The 18,835-nt window shown below is 39.0% G+C and overlaps 1 protein-coding gene across 1 annotated transcript in view; it reads right to left on the bottom strand.

Moving 5' to 3' along the window:
• The window catches only part of DNAJC15 (DnaJ heat shock protein family (Hsp40) member C15), an 87,017-nt gene extending 71,563 nt beyond the window's left edge, over nucleotides 1-15,454 (bottom strand). The window contains exon 1 of the mRNA XM_026493326.4: nucleotides 15,101-15,454. Coding sequence (XP_026349111.1) covers nucleotides 15,101-15,202 — 102 coding nt within the window. The 5' untranslated portion in view covers nucleotides 15,203-15,454. The remainder of the gene's footprint in view (nucleotides 1-15,100) is intronic.
• Nucleotides 15,455-18,835: the final 3,381 nt, after the last annotated feature.

Here is an 18,835-nt window from a genome sequence, read left to right as displayed (position 1 = left end):
GCCTTCAGGCCTGCCCTTCATTTTTTTTTTTTTAAGATTTTATTTATTTGAGAGAGAAAGAGAGAGAGGATGAGGAGGGAGGGGAGGGCAGAGGGAGAGGGAGAAGCAGACTCTGCTGAGCAGGGTGCCCGATGCGACACGGGGCTCAATCCTAGGACCCCAGGATCACGATCTGAGCCGAAGGAAGATGCTTAACCGACGGAGCTACCCAGGCACCCCTGCCCCACAAATTTTGGATTTGCCAGTCCACATAATTATGTAAGCCAAATCAGCAAAATACATACGTACATAATACATACTACTTAGTTCTGTTCTCAGAAAAATCCTGACTGATAGAGATTTCTGCTGTGTTTCAGGACCAGAAAATAAAGCCTTTAGTCATATCCCCTTGATGCATTCATTATTCACTAATTAATTCAACATTTAAACATTTAATCTGGGTGCCTACTACAGAGCAGGCACTGCACTAGGGGTAAAGAAATAGATCAGTAAGATGACCTCACAAAGGTTATAAATGGATTCAAAATCTTAAAACAAAACATGTACATCTTCAAATTTTGCTAGCTTGCTTTAATTATTTTATTTATCTATAAATGTATCTAATTCCTTTGAGAACGTACTAGATTTTTAGCTAGAAATACTTCTTGGAATAATAAAAGTATGCTAATGCTATTTGTCAATGATTCTCAAAAGTTGACACATAAGACATTTCCATTCTTCGGCTCAGATTTTAAACCAGATTATGGACCACAGATAAAACATACTCTAGGTTATTTGCAAAGGCACATGGTTGTAAATACCATCCCTTTTCTCACCCTGCTATATTAACGTGCAGGAACATTGAAGTTAAGATTCACTGCTTTATACAATTATACTGAGATAACAGTGTGTGAAGAATAACCTAATGCATAGACTTTGCTAGTGTTAATATGGTTCATCAGTCAATTTTGGAACAAGGATGCACTAACTAAAAGCTCTAAGTATATAAAATTATAATAATATAGTAATTGGAATTATTTAAAAATTTGTAAAAACTTTCACTTTAACTTGAGAGGGGAAGACTTCATTTTTATATCCTTATTACAACTTAATCAATGTAGTAGGGAGCAGTGCAGTTGAAAGGCTAAAAGATGACTTCAGCGGATATTTGACCAGGGGCCCCCAATAAGCCACCTGTATCTACTCTTACACATTTTCCCTGGGAGGTGGTCCCAACCCTATATCCAGACCATGGCACTTTTTCTCAAAATAAAGTCTCCCTCTTCTGAAGCTGCTGGGTGTGAGGAGGGGAGCAGAGGTACCTGAGTCATATCCCCAATACCCTCACTGACTGCATTAGTCTCTGACCTTCTGTTTCACCACCCTTCACGAAAAGATGATATGATCAATCCCTATCCCTAACACAGAAGGGTGTTTGATATATGGCTTTTCAGCTACTAAACAGCAAAGAAGAAAAATGGAACTACTCTAGACAGGCAGCAAGATCAGGTACATTCCCAAATATGAAAGAAATCAATGCCATTGATTTCCTATTCCAATATCACCACCTCTCCACTTCCCAGTTTATTTCTCTCTTGTGATCCCAGACTACAACTTCATCATTTATCTCCCTTACTAAACTGTGAGCCTCTAGAGAGCTTTATTCATCTTTGTAGTCCCAAAACACAGTATGGGCTAAATAAAAGTTACTGGTTAATTGACAGGATGGATGCATACAGGGATAGATGGTTAGACAGACAGATGGCCAGTTGGCTGAGTACTCCACTTCTGGGCAATAGATAGCTTCTGAGAAGAGTCCAGATAAAGCTGAAGGACAGAGTCAAGGTTAAGCCAAGGAGGAAAATGGGAAGGTCCTGGGACAAAATAAAGGTTAAAGATGGGAAACCTGAATTCTGATTAAGGTTTTGCCCTTAATTCACTGTGACCTTAGGTCACCACAAGTGAATGTGTATGTGTGTTGGAGGGCAGGGATCATCCGTAGACTATGTTAAATATCTACAAAATGTTAAATATAGATTAGACTAGTTACCTGTGGAATATTTTAAACAGATTTAACCAGACAAGTCAACTTCCATCTGTTTAACAATATGGAATCATTTCAACATTAAGCAGATAGGCCAGAAGCAGGCAAGATCTTCAAAGCAAAATCTAATCAGAAAATTAACTCAGAATGACACTGAAAAACAACTATGGCATTTGGAAAATTTTGTTAAGAAGTAAGAACTAGCATAGGCTCTGCATCCTTGCTTTGTGTTTCCCAATACTAAACATGTCAAATCTATAAATGTAACTTCTGAGACTTGTTCTTTGGTCTACAGCTTCAGATATACCTGCTGTCAAAAGCTGGGTCTTTTAGGCACTTCAAGGTTCATTAGGTCTAAGAGTTAGTTTCTTTAACTTTCATCACTGCCCTAAATTTATCTCTTTCAAGTTTAAGGAGTATCCTTAGTTCTGTTTTCTAAAATTTGGGAAAAAGGGACTTTTTCAACCAATGGAAATCCTCTACCGTTTTATTATTGTACTTTTATTAAATTATTTATTTGTCCAGTGACTTCCTGAATTAAGAATTCTAAACTATCCCTGAATTAAGTTTTAAACTACTTTAGCTTTTCTTCGAATGAGCTTTCCCCTCCTCCCACCTCCACAATCCATACCTACTTCTCCCCTCAATACATTTATTTGTTGTCTCTTTCTGGAAAATTTCTATTGACTGTTTTAAAAGATGCAAGCAGAAATACATTTTTCTAGATACAGAGACACTATACTTTTATACAAAAAGATGTATTTCTGTTTTATTTTCAACAGCTTCCATAGGATGCCCAGTGTTTTGTTGGCATTTCTGACTGCAATACAGTAAGTCAAAGACACAATCATAGATATGAAAGAAATGATGGAAAACATCTAGCAGAGAAAAATGCACATTTTATAGAGGAAGACATTGAAGTCCTGAAAAGTGACATGCCTTGTCCAAGTTATAGCAGTGGTTATCAGTGTCTGCACTAGAACTAAAACACAGGTATTTTAATTCCAGACTGGACCCTTGTCTTCAAGCAACAATTTAAAATGATTCCCACTTTCTTTAAATTATAAAAATCTTTCCAGCATGAGCTCATATTCAATGAAACATCCCTATTCGACTTTAATGCCCATTCACAAAAACCTTATCACGTCTTTTCCTATTTATTAGTTTTTTAATTACCTACAAAACATGTCGCTTAATTATCTAATGCCAAACTAGATCCTAGCACCACTTCTTGATGCCCTTGCTCCTTATAATTCCCTATTTTTCACAGAATTTTATCTTCCCTCGCCTACCCTTAAGAAGTTGTATTTTCAATACCCTTACATTTAAAATAAAATCATTCCATTTGTTAAGTATGGAAGTAGATTAAATTGACTACTTTAACAAGTATTTAAGTGGAATTACTCCTATTTCCTTCAACTTCTTTTCTGGATAGAGACATGAGGCAATTTTCTCATTCTTCTAGTATAAAAGCCATTACTAATAAAAGGCACACATTTTAGCCAACAACTCCAAGTCTTACAAGTTGCTGAGGGCGTGATTCAGTGAATAATCTCATGAACTGATGCTGGGAATTCAAATTAGGACAATCTGTCTTGAAGATAATTTCATCACTGGAATCAACAGCCTTAAATATATTCAAGTCATCAGGCTCAGTAAGTACAATTAAAAAAAATTATCCTAAGAAAATAATGAAAGAGGTGCATAAAAACTCGTATATGAGGGCACCTCAGTGGCTCAGTTGGTCAAGCTACTGCCTTCGGCTCAGGTCATGATCCTGGAGTTCCAGGACCGAGTCCCACATTGGGCTCGCAGCTCAGCGCAGAGTTCACTTCTCCCTCTGACCCTCTCCCCTCTCATGCTGTCTCTCTCTCTCGCTCTCTCTCTCAAATAAATAAAATCTTAAAAAAAAAAACTTTTATATGAGAATATTCATGACTGCACTATTCACAGTATAAAAAACTGGAAACAATTTGAATGCCCAACAATGGGGGGATAATTAAATAAATTAGGGCATATCTGAAATATGCACTGACAAATAATGTACTGAGGAATGGTTATAGATGATATAATAAATGATTATAAACTAGAATGTACAGCATATACACAGAAGAAAAAGGAAACAGAATGAGATAAACCAAAATTTAACAGTAGTTATATATTCTTAGTACCTACATTTTATCATTTAAACAAAGTCCTAGGATCACAGATTTTGAAATCAAAGAAATACGGTTTGAATGCTGGCTCTCTACTTGTCAGCTCCATGACCTCTGACAAATTACTTAACCTCCTCATCTGTAAAATGAGGATAATAATTATAGGTCAGTATGAATTTTTATAAATTAGAACATTCATATACATCATGTAGTATTTTAGATGTGATAAACATTCAATAAATGGTAGCTATTACAATTACTATATCATATTATTACACAGTTGTTTCTTTCAAGGTTAGAGGAAAAAATAAAGGTTATTAAGAAAGAAAAATATTGTGAAAATCCTACGTGATCAGAAGGGTTTAATAACTTAATTTCTTAAGTCATAAACCCTCTGACCTATCTACTTTCAAATAAATTTTGAAAACAAATTCCTCCTGGCACTTTTCAATAAAAACAAATGCACTGACCTTTGGCATCTCCCTTTATACCGCTACACTTAATTTTGCACCCAGATCATAAAAGTGATCTTGCTGCATCTCTAGCTAGCCTCCTCTCCATCATGTACTCCTACGAGCTTTTATTACACTGACTTTAGAGTCCCTGGCAAGTCCTCCCTAAACTCTTCAGCTTACATCTGATGTATACCTTACCTGCAACACTGTAGTTTTCCTTATTCTTCTTGCTTGGGAAATCATGCCGTTGTCTGAAAACTACTTTTACTCCCTTACAATAACCGATTTCACTTTAGGCAACAATTTCTTAGAGTGGTAAGGCTTACAGCTTAAATTTCATTACACAGTATTCTTTTCTTCCTTTCTGAGTTAAGGTGAAATAAAATTAACTCTGCTTCAAGGTTTAAGAATTTTTAAACAGATGTTGAAGTATCTGAAGACTCTGAAAATTACCACAAATACCAGGACTATAAATCATTTCTCGGAGTTGGATTTCATCAACTTCCGATACCTAAATGATGGAGCAACAATATCATGCAGTGAAAAAGTCAAGGACTTTTCAGGCAAAACTGGTTTCATATCTTAGTCCTGCAACTTACTAGCTATATGACCTTGACCACTGTGGCCCTCAGTTTTCTCATACGTAAAATGGTGAAAAGTAACATCTAACTTCTCAGGGTTATTACGAGAAATGGGAAAATATAATCACAGTGTCTGGTAATTAGCAGACATTGATTAAGTGCTAGTTTACTTCCTCAATTATCTGCATGCACATCATGAACTCAGTACATTCATGCCTATCATCCTGTTTTATCTTATTTTTATATATTCAACAAATAAAAATAGAAAATATTACTAATATTAAAGAAGCAGGAGACAGGTATGAAATTTTTCAGTTTATGAAATTACTTATATTTGAAAAGATTAAGAAGCAGTGTTTTGGGACTAACAAACTTGGAAAAAACTTGTACTGGCCAAAAGCGAATTTATAGTACAAGGACCTAAAGGTATACTCTACCAAATTCCAGCATTAAAAAGCCCTAGGACACCAATGCAGACAACAATGTTAGTGTCAGAAACAGACCTGTTGACACTGAGAAATGAGAATGAATGAGTCATGATATTTCTACATGATATTCCAACTGTTCTAAACTACATGATATTCTATTTTTAAATAGTAGAATAGCACAAGTTTTCTAGAATGGAAGGAAAGGCTGAAACGGGTTACCCCAAATTACTTAAAGGAAATACACAAATTAGGTATCAACTCACGGCACTTTTTAAAACTTCTATTTAAAACTCTTCACAAAAACCATCTAATATACTTAGAAATATTATTAAGTGCTATATAAAGTTCTTGGTGAGTGAAACTTTAACATCATTGCAGACAGAAAATATTTAAGGGGAAAAGTGCTGTTTATAGTACCATACGTAACTGATTTCATGGCTGTTTTAGTTTGTATCCCTTCAGTTCTATATAGCTGCCATACAAAATTATTTTTTCAGTTGCGGTGGTAGTGATGGTTGTTAAATTCCAAGTATGTCAAAAGGAAGTGGAAATTCCCCGGAAGATCATAAAAAATCATTTAGAGTAATATGCAATATTTTACTTTATATGTGGAGATAGGCACTTCTGTTCACTGAACCAGTAAGATTCTATAACAAACTTGAAATATAATGATAAATACAGAAAGACTGATGAATCTCTCTCTCTTTGATTTCACAGTCCCCTGGCATCCTCTATTAGCAGTCCTAATAGCAGATATTGAAATATAAAAATAAAGCCAAACCAACAAAACAAAAGAGCACAGCTGAAGCTGCAGGAGAAATGCTCCATTTTCTGGTGGACTCAAAGCGCAGCCACTTACCCCAAGACAAGGAAATCTTTTATTACCATACTTCATCAGCTATACAACGGGAAGACAAGGAAAATGGGGACAAGTTGGGTAAGAAGACAAAAATGAAATTATCAGCATCCAGAGCTGTGACCCAGAATGAAGTTTCCCATGAGATAAAATGTTATATACACAAGGCTTCTTAGAGAAATGGCTGATTCTAGGGCAGGGACAAAAAACACACAAAATGAGCCTAGAGCACCTTATAGTGCCAAAAGTAAGGAAGTGCTTTAAAAAACCCTACAGCAATGGGGTATGTCAAAGGTGTATAAAAGCCAACTGAAAGAGATACCAAGGCCAAATGTGGAACAATTTGAGCAACAAAATAAACAATACTGTGTTATAACCCAAAGTATAAATATCCATAAATCCTGACCGACATAAATGACTGAGTAAATAAATAAATGGGGGAGAACACACAGATCTCCTGCGCAGAAAAATTCCAAATAATTTCATAAAGAACTCCACCCTCAAGGAGGGGAAGCATAACTCCCCACTCCTTAAATGTGGGCCACACATAGTGACTTCCTTTCAAAAACTACAGTATAGAAAGGGAAAGAAAGCTAACTTTCCAGTGGAGAAACCAGACAAATACTACTTCATCAGATTAGATCAAGGTTAACCTAAATAGTGAGAGATCATGTTTATAGTATGTGCCCTTCATATGGACAAATTCCAGAGGAGGCGCATTCTGCAAAATACCTGACCAGCATCCCTCAAATCTGTCAGGGTCATCAAGAACAAGGTGAGTCTGAGAAACTGTCACGGCCAAGAGGAGCCAGAAGAGACACGAAAACTTAATGTAATATGGGATCCTGGATGGGATCCTGGAACATTAAAAGGACAGTAGGTAAAAACTGAAGAATCTGAAAAAAGTACGGACTTCGTCAATAACGTATCAAGCAATATTGGTTTGTTAATGATAACAAACGGACCATACCAACACAAGATGTTAACGGGAAATTGAGAGAGGTGCATGGGGATTCTGTGTGCTATCTTTTTGCTTTTCTATAAATCTCAATCTATAGTTGAAAAAAAGTCTATTTAATTTTAAAAGGAAAAAAAGGTCACACATGGTGATTAGATTTTCATGAGAGCTAATGATGCTTATTTAATCCCTAACAGCATTTAAATAATATTCAGAGAGCATAAGACGGTGAAAATGGAGTTCCTGAAATAATACTCTGCCTTACACTGTGAGTGAAATAGACTTCTGTGAGCTAAGGGAATACACACCATTTATAAAATAGTATCTTGTAACAGTGTTTTTAGGAGACTGTGCTTTCAAATTTCTCAACATCTGTGGAATTCAAATCACCTTACAGCTGAAAATGGCCAAAGTGAGTGTGTTGGTCCCAGACCTGTTTGTATTCACTGATCCATTCCCCAGCTTTTCCCTACTCTGCTCTGTTGGGGGACAGCTAGGTCCTGTAGGCTCCTGCGTCACTTGGCTCCAGGTGAGTCCAACCAGTGGGATGCAATAGTGGGAGACAGGAGAGCAGTAAAAGGGGAAAGGCCAGGCTGGTTCTCCCTTTTCTCTCTGCCTTGCAGCAGCTCCAAAGCAGCGTCGTCTCCGTGGCTGCAGCTCCCCACTGGACAGACCCCCATGGTCCAGTTACCAAGGAATGGTTATGAAAACACCACCTTTTGACCCCGCAGCCCTGAGAAAGCTAGTGGCTTTTTACTGTTCTCAACCTCTGCACTGTCTCACAATCCGGCCTGGCTTCGCAACAACTCCTTCACCTATAAAACCAACTCTCTGTGCTACATTTCCTTTGTTCTACATAATTCAAATGTGTCTGTTTTCCTGGTTAGACCTTCACTACACAGTTAGAAAGGTTGAAGGGGAAAGAAAATAGACTATATTTTGACTAAAAGCAGAGGCAAGAAAGCAGAATGCCTTTGGGGTTCATCCACACATCAACTGTGAGCCCTTGGGCACATTATTTCATTGCTTTAAGCCTCAATTTAGTCATCTGTAAGTGGGGGATTATAACAGAATCAAAACCTCACAAAGTCACTGCATGGACTAAATGAGGTCATGCGTTTAAAGAATTAGTCTAATGCCTGGTATAAAACATTTAGCTTCCACTGCTATTACTGCTGCCATTATGGCCTCTAGACTCCAGAGGACTACCCACTCTAATACAATCTTAACCGGTCCTGCCCTCCTCTGCTTCTCTATCCTCCACCCTTCTTAAATACTGCTCTAGGCTTAGTATTCATTAGACCCACCACTGATCACATAGGTCCTACAAAACTTCAGCTGCCTGTAGACATGGTCCTCGCTCCTTAACCTGCCATTCAGGTTATCCACAACATTATCCCAATGTATTTTTTCCTTATTTTTTCCCCTTGATAATAACTTACATTTGTTTTTCTCTCTTTCTAGCTTCTGTTGAAAAATCAAACATTTTTCAAGGTCCTTGAGGACAAAACCCATGTTTGAGTTATCTTTGTACTTAACTGTAGCACTTAGCCTCCGTACCTTACCTAATAAAGTGGGACTCCAGATGTCACATTTAGGAAGTTTTGCTTTTGTTTCCTTTGCCCAATGAGACATATCTAAAAACTGTGGCTAAGGCCAATATCAAAGAAATTAGTGCCCATGTTTTTTTCTAGGAGTTTTAAAGTGAAAATAAATAAGCATTGAATGAATGAATGAATGAATGAATGAACAAATAAATGACAGGGATTAATAGAGCCAGTGTTGAATTAGGTATTTAAATTTGATCCAATTTACCTTCTAGAGTAGTGGCCGCCAAACTTAGAGCCCATAAGCCAAATCTGGCCCTCCAACTATTTTTGTAAATAAAGTTTTATGGGAACATAGCCACATGTATGCATTATCTATGGCTGCTTTTGCTTTACAATGGCAGAGTTCAGCAGTGTAGAGGGGTCGATATGGCCTGCAAAGCCTAAAATACTAGTTAGCCCTCTACAAAATAAATTTGTTGACCTCTGTCCTTGAGGGGGGCAGGCATGGTTTATCCATATCTGCCCCACAGACATCTAGTATATAGCTTCCATGTAGTTGGTATTCAGAAAAATTTTTCTCTTATTAAACTGAATGCATTCACAAACTTTAAAAAGAGATTTGGAGACTGTGTTATTGGAGGTAATAAGCAATAAAATGGCCAAAACCTGGAAAAGTACATCAGAAGTCAGCTGTGTACTCTGATGTCATATAAAATGTATTAGATGCTTATAATTTAGTCTTTACTATTAAAACAGCCAAAACAGAGATTCTCAAATCCTCTGAATCCTCTGTTTTTTCCCTATCCAGTTGTTTCATTCAACTAACTTAACCATTTAAAAAAAATTTATGGAGCAGTAACCATGTGACTGGTACCATGCTGAGAGAATGATGATCCTTAAAACATGGTCCCTGCCTATAAAGAATATCTAATTTTAGCTTAAAAGACATATTTTGCGAGCGACTGGGTGGCGCAATCGTTAAGCGTCTGCCTTCGGCTCAGGGCGTGATCCCGGCGTTCTGGAATGGAGCCCCACATCAGGCTCCTCTGCTGGAAGCCTGCTTCTTCCTCTCCCACACCCTGCTTGTGTTCCCTCTCTCGCTGGCTGTCTCTGTCAAATAAATAAATAAAATCTTAAAAAAAAAAAAAAAAAGACATATTTCGGGGGTACCTGGGTGGCGGAAGGTTTAAGCATCCACCTCAGGTTGTGATCTCAGGGTTGTGAGATCGAGCCCCACATTGGGCCCTGCACTCAGTGCAGTCTGCTTTGGATTCTCTCTCCCTCTCCCTCTGCCCCTCCTGCTTGTGCACTCTCTCTCTCTCTCTCTCTCTAAAATAAATAAATAAATCTTTAAAAATAAATAAATAAAAATAAGTAGAAGACATTTCAAAAAGAAGAAGCACTATTTAAATAATACCAGCAAATCAACAAATGGGCCAAGTCTGATATCTGTTACTGCCATCTAGTTTCAAATATCTACCAGAAAAAAACAGGGCGCCTGGGTGGCTCAGTCATTAAGCGTCTGCCTTTGGCTCAGGTCATGATCTCAGGGTCCTGGGATCGAGCCCCACATTGGGCTTCCTGATCAATGGGGAGTCTGCTTCTCCCTCTCCCTCTGTTCCTCCCCACCCCTTGTACACACACTCTCTCTCTCCCCTCTCCCTATCTGCAAATAATAAAATCTTTTTTTTTTTAAATCCACCAGAAAGAAACAAACAAAAAAACAAACCAGAAAATTAAATGTTCCACTACCATGAATCAAAGATCTGAAAACTGGGAAAATAGCCCACTGCATCACAGCTGCTACTGCTTCGTCCGGGGAGGGAGGGGGGTGAGTATCAAAGTTGTTTTCAAATTCCCTAAGGCATTTTATTCTTCCAAAACAGTAAATAAGCAGCAAATAACTGTCTCGATACATATAAATTGCCTGAAATAAAATGACAAAACTTCTATCTCAAGACTGTAACATTTAGGTTCAAGATAGACAACAGTTGTACCAGTGGGAAATTAAGGAGGAAAAAAATTATTCTGCCTCAAAAAGATAGTTGTGATGGAGAGAGGAAAGATGGAGACTATTTATTCATACCACAAATATTTATTTAGCATTTACCATATACATATACATTTATTCAGCATGCGCCAGGCCTTGTGCTAAGTTCTGGGGAAAGAATAATGAGTAAGAAAGACACAGACTCTTGTTCTCCTTTAGAGGCTAATATAAAGGAGAAATCCTACAGAAAAAAATACCTTCATCAATATGTTAGAATCAAACATTCACGTTTAAGTCACTCAATAGTAACAGAAGTAATAGCTGTTCATTTAATAAACAATTAAGTGACTACCATGTGTCAAATACAGTGACAATCAGAGAAGCATTTAAAGTTCTTGCCCAGGGGCACCTGGGTGGCTCAGTCAGTTGAGCATCCAACTCTGTTTCGGGTGGTCATGATTCCAGGTAGTGAGATGGCCCTACCTTGGGCTGTGGAGCCTGCTTAAGATTCTCTGTCTCCCTCTCCCTCTGCCCCTCTCCCCCCCCCCCACCAGCTCGTGCTTGCTGTCTCTCTTAAAAAAAAAAAAGAAAAAAAAAGATATACAATCTGTAATCCATGTGATTTCTTCAAAGGGAAGCTTCAAGGTAAACATTTTAAATGAAAAACAGAAGTGGTTTCTTCTGTTTTGGTAATAAATAAGTACTTAATAATTTACATGTTTGATAGGTTTTTTCATGTTATCAAGTTGGCCTGTAACTGAAATGTATATGTAGCTAATTTTCCTCTATGTTACACCATTCTACTAACACTAGGAGTTACACCTTGGGGGCAAGTACTGAAAACTAATGGCTATCCTTTCATACAAACTGGGTTTTTTTCAAAATGCTTTAAAAATTGATAATATTTTCTTCCTAACATTAAAGTTTCTTCGCTACTTTTCTATGAGAACCAGATTTGCTGAAGCAAAATCTGACCATGACCTCTATTACACAATTAATTGTTAGATACTATTTTATTCAAGGTACTAAAGTATTTTTACCTACATTTTAATCTTTTTAATCTCCTGAACTGGTTAATGCACATGAATTCGTAGTCCCCAAGGGGAAGTGTACCTGAGAAAGAGTTATTTAACATCTACAACTGCAGATGCTATATTTCAAAAACTTCAAAATAAATTGCATCTTTAAAAAAAAAGATGTGAAAAATCTTTTCTTCAACTTCTTGACATTTTATTTTCTACTATTTTCAGTAAGACTGCCAATATGTCCCACTCCTGGGTCATTTATTTTTTCCTAACACTTAACTTTTGTCAGCTTTCCATCATTTTCAGTATTTCCAACCCCCCCCCCCCAAAATTATTATTATCAGTTCCCTTATCTTCTAACTCATCACTCATCATTACCTGGACCAATGATTCCAACAGAAGCAGAATAGGCCCTTAGGGACATTTTGAAAATTTGTGAGGACCTTTTGGTTGCAATAATAATTTGGATAGGAGGGAAAGTATTTGGTGGATAGGGGACTATTCATCCCAGGAGTCCTAAAATGTATGAAACAACGTTGTACAACAAAGACCTACCTGCATCCCTCAGGATTTCAAAAGATTCTACTAGACATTAAAGTAGGTAAAAAACCTATTTATGATCATCTTAGTCTAGAACTTTACAATACAGCATATATAATTTTTGCACTGTTCTTTATTAAAGAAGACTGAATTTTTCAAAAGTGAAATTCTTATGTAAATTGAGGGAAGATTCCACTTTGTTTTATTCAAAATCTTACCAAAAATTGTTAATAATTTGGGAAAAATCAGTTTGTCAATGACAATGGCCCTTAGTATCTGAAATGCCAGTACAATACATTTGAAATTGGTCTGCATTTATAGCTGTTACACTCACTCATAGTGATTCTTTGCATTGGTGCAATATGCCAGCAACTGATTACTTCATCATGTCTTCTAATGTAATCATGCCTGAGCAATTATATACTTAAATAGTAAACATGTTATTTTCTAACAAAATACTTCACCTTTATGTCTCAATTAGAGCATTACATTGATTTTTAAGTTATTTTTATGAATAGGTTTCATTGCCTATGAATATCATTTTAGGATACTACAGGATACTACAGAATATTTGTTATAAAAAGGGGGAACTAGGTTGAAGACGAATCACTTCAGAATCACTGGCCTACACCTTAGCCTTCATGTGACTGGACTACTAAAGACGTCTCCTAACTGATATCTTAAATTCTACACATATCTTCTTCCAAATGAAGTACCTACAGATGTAAAAGACCACCAATATTACTTCTATCTTCAAAATACCACAGAGCTCCCAAACTGCCTTGCAAATCAGCCCAGTATGGAGATTCTTACAACTCTCCATAAAGAGATTCCTTCCACCTCACCTAATAATTTATCCAGTCTACATCACAGACTGAACACTCCACTCAGAAAGCCTTATTTCTAAGAAGTCAGCAAATCATAGCAGAAAAGGTATACAGTTGGAATCCTAGGTATGTCACTTATTAGAATGATCCTGGGTAAGTTACTTACCACTTTCTGAGTCTCCTCATTTCTTAAGTAAGAATTAAAAAGGGCTTGCCTCACAGGGCTGTGTGAAGGAATGAATCAGACAAGCAGAAGCTCAGAGCTTGCTACTTCATATTTTTATCTGTTTTATTTACTTATCTATTCCAGGGTCTTAGGATAATACCTGGCACCTAGCAGTACTCAAGAAATGTCTGCTGAATGAAAGCATATTGCTTTCCGAAACCTTCCCAGGCAAGTCCATCTGACAGTTGCAGAAATTTACTCGTTAATCAAGTAATGACAATTGAGTGCTCATAGACTGGGTGCTTACTAGAAGTAAATCCCCAGTCCCCACTCTTAGGAAATTAGAAAAATGCTGGCAAATGACAGGTTAACATAAAAGATGTCACAATACAGTGTATGAGTAGTCAACAACTGGTATGGACAAAAAGTGCTATGCATCTAAAGCAAGGTATATATAACTAAGGGCTGGCACAGCATGGACTGCCATGTGAAAAAGAATTAGAACAGCCACGTTTCTAAACTTTCTCCAACTAATGCATTCTTACACAAAGCCTGAGAGGGCTTCGTAACAGCCCAATTTGTCACGTCTCAGCCTAAAACTCATCAAAATGGTACCACTGCCCTCAGGATATCCCAACTCCTTCAGGTGCTTTACCAGATGCTTCATATGTTCTACTCCCCATTAATCTTTGGGAACTGCAATGATTAATAATGTAGCCACTAGCTACATGTGGCTGAGCACCTGAAATGTGGCTAGTCCTAAGTGAGATGTACTGTTAGTGTAAAATACACACTGGATTTCAAAGACCTGGTACAAAAAAGGGGGTAAAAAGGATGTAAAATATCTCGAAAATTTTATATTAGTTACATGTCAAAATATTACTGTGGATACACTGGGTTAAATAAAAATACACTCAAAATTCAGTTTACCTGTTTTTCACATTTCAAATATCGCTACAGAAAACTTAAAGATATATATGAGGCTCGTATTATGTTTCTATTGAACACTCACTCTTCCCAACTCTCCATTTCAGCCTGAATAAACCACTTGGCGATTTCCAACTGGACCCCGTTCCTGGGCCTACGACTTTGTAAATACTACTACTAGTGCCTGAAACACTTTTTCCTCTTCCTTTCGCTGACTTCACTGCCACTCATTCTTCCGAGTTCAGTTTTTAACCATCCCTTTCTCCAAGAAGCCTCCCCTGACCTCACTCCGTACCCCGCAAGACCAGCCTGGGGTCTTCTCCTCTGAATTCCACCTGTAGTACTTCTCACACAGCTGCAACTGCCTGCCTGCCGGGCTGTCCCCCCGACAAGACTGTAAGCTCCTCGAGGGAACAGACTGCACACGCCTACTCGCCAACGCCTGGCACGGAGCACCACTCCGCGGGCCGAACGAGGAGATGGGGCACAGATGTGAATACCAGGACTACCACGGTTCGAAGGGTGAGAGGGTACCAAGGAGTGAGGCACGGCCTACGGGAATCCAGGGGTGCTAGCGGGCAGGCCCGCAGAGGGGCGGGAGCAGCCGGCGGGACTCACCAGTCCCTGGTCCACGTCCGCGTCGCGTTTGGTCGCCGGCGGCGAGTACTCGGCGTAGCGCAGACCCTCGCCGGCAGGGGCGACGCCACCACGGGCAGCCATGGCAATGCGACGCAGGGAGGCTCGGTGCGCCGCGGCGTCGCCTACGAGACGGCCGCAGGGACAAACTAGTTAGGGCGGTTCACTCGCGGGTTTAGCTGGCGCCGCCCATGCCTCCCGGGTGGAGGGCAGGTCTCCAGGAGATCTCGTTCTCACCCAGGCTCGGCCACTTTGAACCCGCGAAGCCAAGGGTCAGTCTCGGAGCTGAGGCCCCTGGGACGCGTAGGGTTTTTTGTTTGTTTCAGATTCTCAGGCCTAAAGCCGACGTTGGGCCTCCTGGGTATTGTGTGGTGGAGCCCGGCTGCTCCCCAGCCATCTTCCCAACCAAGGGCCAGGATTTAAACCTTATGGTCAGATTTTGGTCTCCTCAAATGGCTATCAAGGGGAGACCCAGAGACTCCAGCTGCAGTTCCTGAAGGTCCCTGACCCACACCAGACCATTCTTCCCACCCCAACTACTGATCATACTTCTCTTTAAAGCCGCAATCTCCCACCCATGAAAGCAATAGAAGTGGCAATTTACTTATTCTACCCCTTCTCTCCACATGAATGGCTGTATTTGAGATGAAATTACAAAGAAGAAACTTATAAGCAAGTAAATAAACTTCACTCCCCACAAATGGCTTTGTGCTGTCTTGGATGTAGAAAGACCCATTTTATTATTAATTTTTAAGTAGAGCCTTTTGGAGCAAAAATTAACCAACAAGTGAAGCCAGTGAAGTGTTTTCCAACTCCTGAACCAGCCTGGCAGCTCTTTTGCCTTTTATATCCATTGTAAGAGACGTGAGTTCTACCATATGTTCTATCATTTTCCAGGCTTGTGTCCCTGAAATACCCATTTACCTCTCCAAATCTCCTTATCTGTGGAAGGGGAATAACATTTGCCCAACTTTCTGACTCAGGGAAGTTGCAAGGATAAAATGAACACAAGGGGAGTGGGGAGAAGGATATGGAAGCAGTTTGTACAATGCACTTACTGTACACTGTACACAGTTACCACCGCAGTGCTGTTGGCATTTATAGGAGGGGGTCGTCACTTTTAACCAGAGTCTTCAGAGAGGGGTTGGTGGAGGCTTAGCCACTGACATGGTCAGTAAAGAATGGGTAAGACATTTTTAGATGGAAGAGGAGGAGGGCTGAAAATTTCAGCTGAAAACAAATGCAAGGAAATGACAAAGGTGGCATGTAAAACTGGGTTCAAAACAAAACAAAACAAACCCAACAACCATGCCAAGACTCTTCAGAGACATGATCTTGAGTAAGGGACAGGCAGGGCTAGGTAGGGAGAGATAAGGGGCTCTGAGATCACACTCACAGAAATCCCCAAAATGTGGAGGTGTAAGGAAACCAGAGATAAGGGAACACACCAGACCACCCTGCCCTAGGTGTCTGAGGGGGATATCTTATTTATGACAGTCTCCTGTGGTCAAAAGAATAACCAGACCCTAAAAAGAAGTAAGCCATTAAAGATGTTATCACTAGTCCTTAATCAGCAGTGCTGCCAGTAGTGAAGTCAAAAAGATTTAGTTTCCCTGGTTAGCTTTTTATAAAAGATCAACCCTAAAAGCCCTCGGTGGCAACCCTGTTGGGACCCCTCTCACTCCTGAGAGCTTTTTTTCTGTATCCTTACTTAATAAAACTATCACTTTACTCACTCTCCTTTGTCTGTGAGATTCATTCTTTGACTCTGTGAGACAAGAACCTAGCTTTCCCACTTCGATCTTATTACAAAAATTAATTTTCATTAGACTGATCCACAACTACCAAGGATACTGGTGAACTAAGCAAATGAATTAGATTGGGGCCCACACGTCATTCATTCATTCATCCATTTATTTGTTCAGTAAGTATTTATGAGCATCTCCTAGGTGTGACAGAGTATACTAGGCATTGGGCCTACAGTGTCAAGTAAACAGACAAGATTACTGATTCCTTGCATTCCACGGGATGGGAGGGTTCTGCTGTCCCCTAGCAGCTGGGTCCTCACAGTCCTAGGCTACCAGCCTAGAGCAGACTAGCAATTAGAGCAAGACCCAAGCCAGCCCCTGCTCCTTTTAGGGAAGCTGCTGCCCCTGCTCCAGAACTAGAGGGAAGTTTCCAGAGCAGAAGTCAGGAAAAGAGAGACAGGAGAATGGAGCAGGAGAGAGAATGGTGACGTTGTGGGGAGGTGGGCTCAGCAGGATTGTGCCTCAGCTCAAACCCCAACCTAGTTAAAGCAGATTGCTGACTGCTTCCGGACTTGCCCCAGTTCCTCTGCTGACTTGAGCATCTGCTCCTACCGTAGTAGCCAGTTTTCAAGAAAAACCTCCCATAAAGACTATCAGTGCTCAGCTTTGGGTTCTTTGCTAAGAACCTCCTCCCCTCCTAAGAAAGGATGGAAACAAGAGCAATTAAGTCCTCTCTCTCCTCACACAGATCTCATCCTGATTTAGCTAAACTCACTTCGGTTTCCCCGAGAATGAAGAGGAATGCTTTTGTGAAACCGAAAGGGAAGCCACATTAAATTTTTATCAGCCTATTTTTATTAGTTACACCATTTTACAGATCGGTTACATTATGTTCAATAGGCCTTGTAAAAGAAAGGCCGATTAAGGTAATATATCTTAGAAACATCTCAGTAAAAGATGTTTTAAACATTTGTTGTTTAAAAAGACTTTGGGAAAAAAATTGACCTCTGTGTGCCTCAGTCTCCTTATCAGGAAAATGGGAGAAAATAATGGCAACTTGGTTGGGAGGATTAAATGAGCTGACTTTTGTAAAGCTCTTAAAACAGTGCTGGATACTTTGTAAGTTCTCAGAAAGCATTAGTTACTATTTTCTGTATATTACTTCTTTCACCTATTTGTTTCCTGTGTATTTTCTTATTGCTGCCCCCTGCCAACAGTTGCACTGGATCTCCAAGTGGTTGTCTTGTTTTTGAAATAATAAAATGCGATAAGACATTACATAGTGATAAAGTGTAATTGTGGGGAGAGAACAAGTTATTTTTACGAAAATTAAATTAAATACTTTGGAAAGACTTAATAAAAGCAAGCACACACACACACACACACACACACACACACACACACATATAGTTTAAGAAGCTGTCAAATGGTAGGCATGGGAATAAAATCATACCAATTGGGTGTGATTCTACATTCAGTGTGTTTTTAAAATGTTTTGTTCCCCTCTATTTTAAACAAACCCAAATTAGGAATCATATAGGATAGATTATCAACGTGGAAGAAATCTGAGGCGGAGGACCCACATCCAAATAAAAGGCCTTGATCCCATAGACATACACAGAGTACATGAATAGATACAGTGTGTGTCTGTTGTGGTATCAAAATCGCATAGGGAGTGGGAGGAAGGGTATTACTAGAAAAAGGCTAAAAAAGCTCCATAGTAACAGTTGCTTGGCTGGCTCAGGTGGTAGAGAATACAACATTTGACCTCAGGGTTGTGAGTTCAAGTCTCACATTGGGTATAGTGCTTGCTACATAGATAGATAAATAAATAAATAAATAAATAAATAAATAAATAAATAAATAAATAACAAAACAAAAAAACACTCCTTACTAAGAAACAGTGATTTGTAAGTGATGGTTAAAAAAATAATGTTTAGGGGCACCTGGCTCAGTCGGTAAAGTGTCT

This window comes from Ursus arctos, unplaced genomic scaffold, assembly GCF_023065955.2.
Source record: "Ursus arctos isolate Adak ecotype North America unplaced genomic scaffold, UrsArc2.0 scaffold_10, whole genome shotgun sequence".
Taxonomy (NCBI): Eukaryota; Metazoa; Chordata; class Mammalia; order Carnivora; family Ursidae; genus Ursus; species Ursus arctos.
Note: the sequence above shows the minus strand (reverse complement) of the source record. Positions and strands in the feature narration are given on the sequence as shown.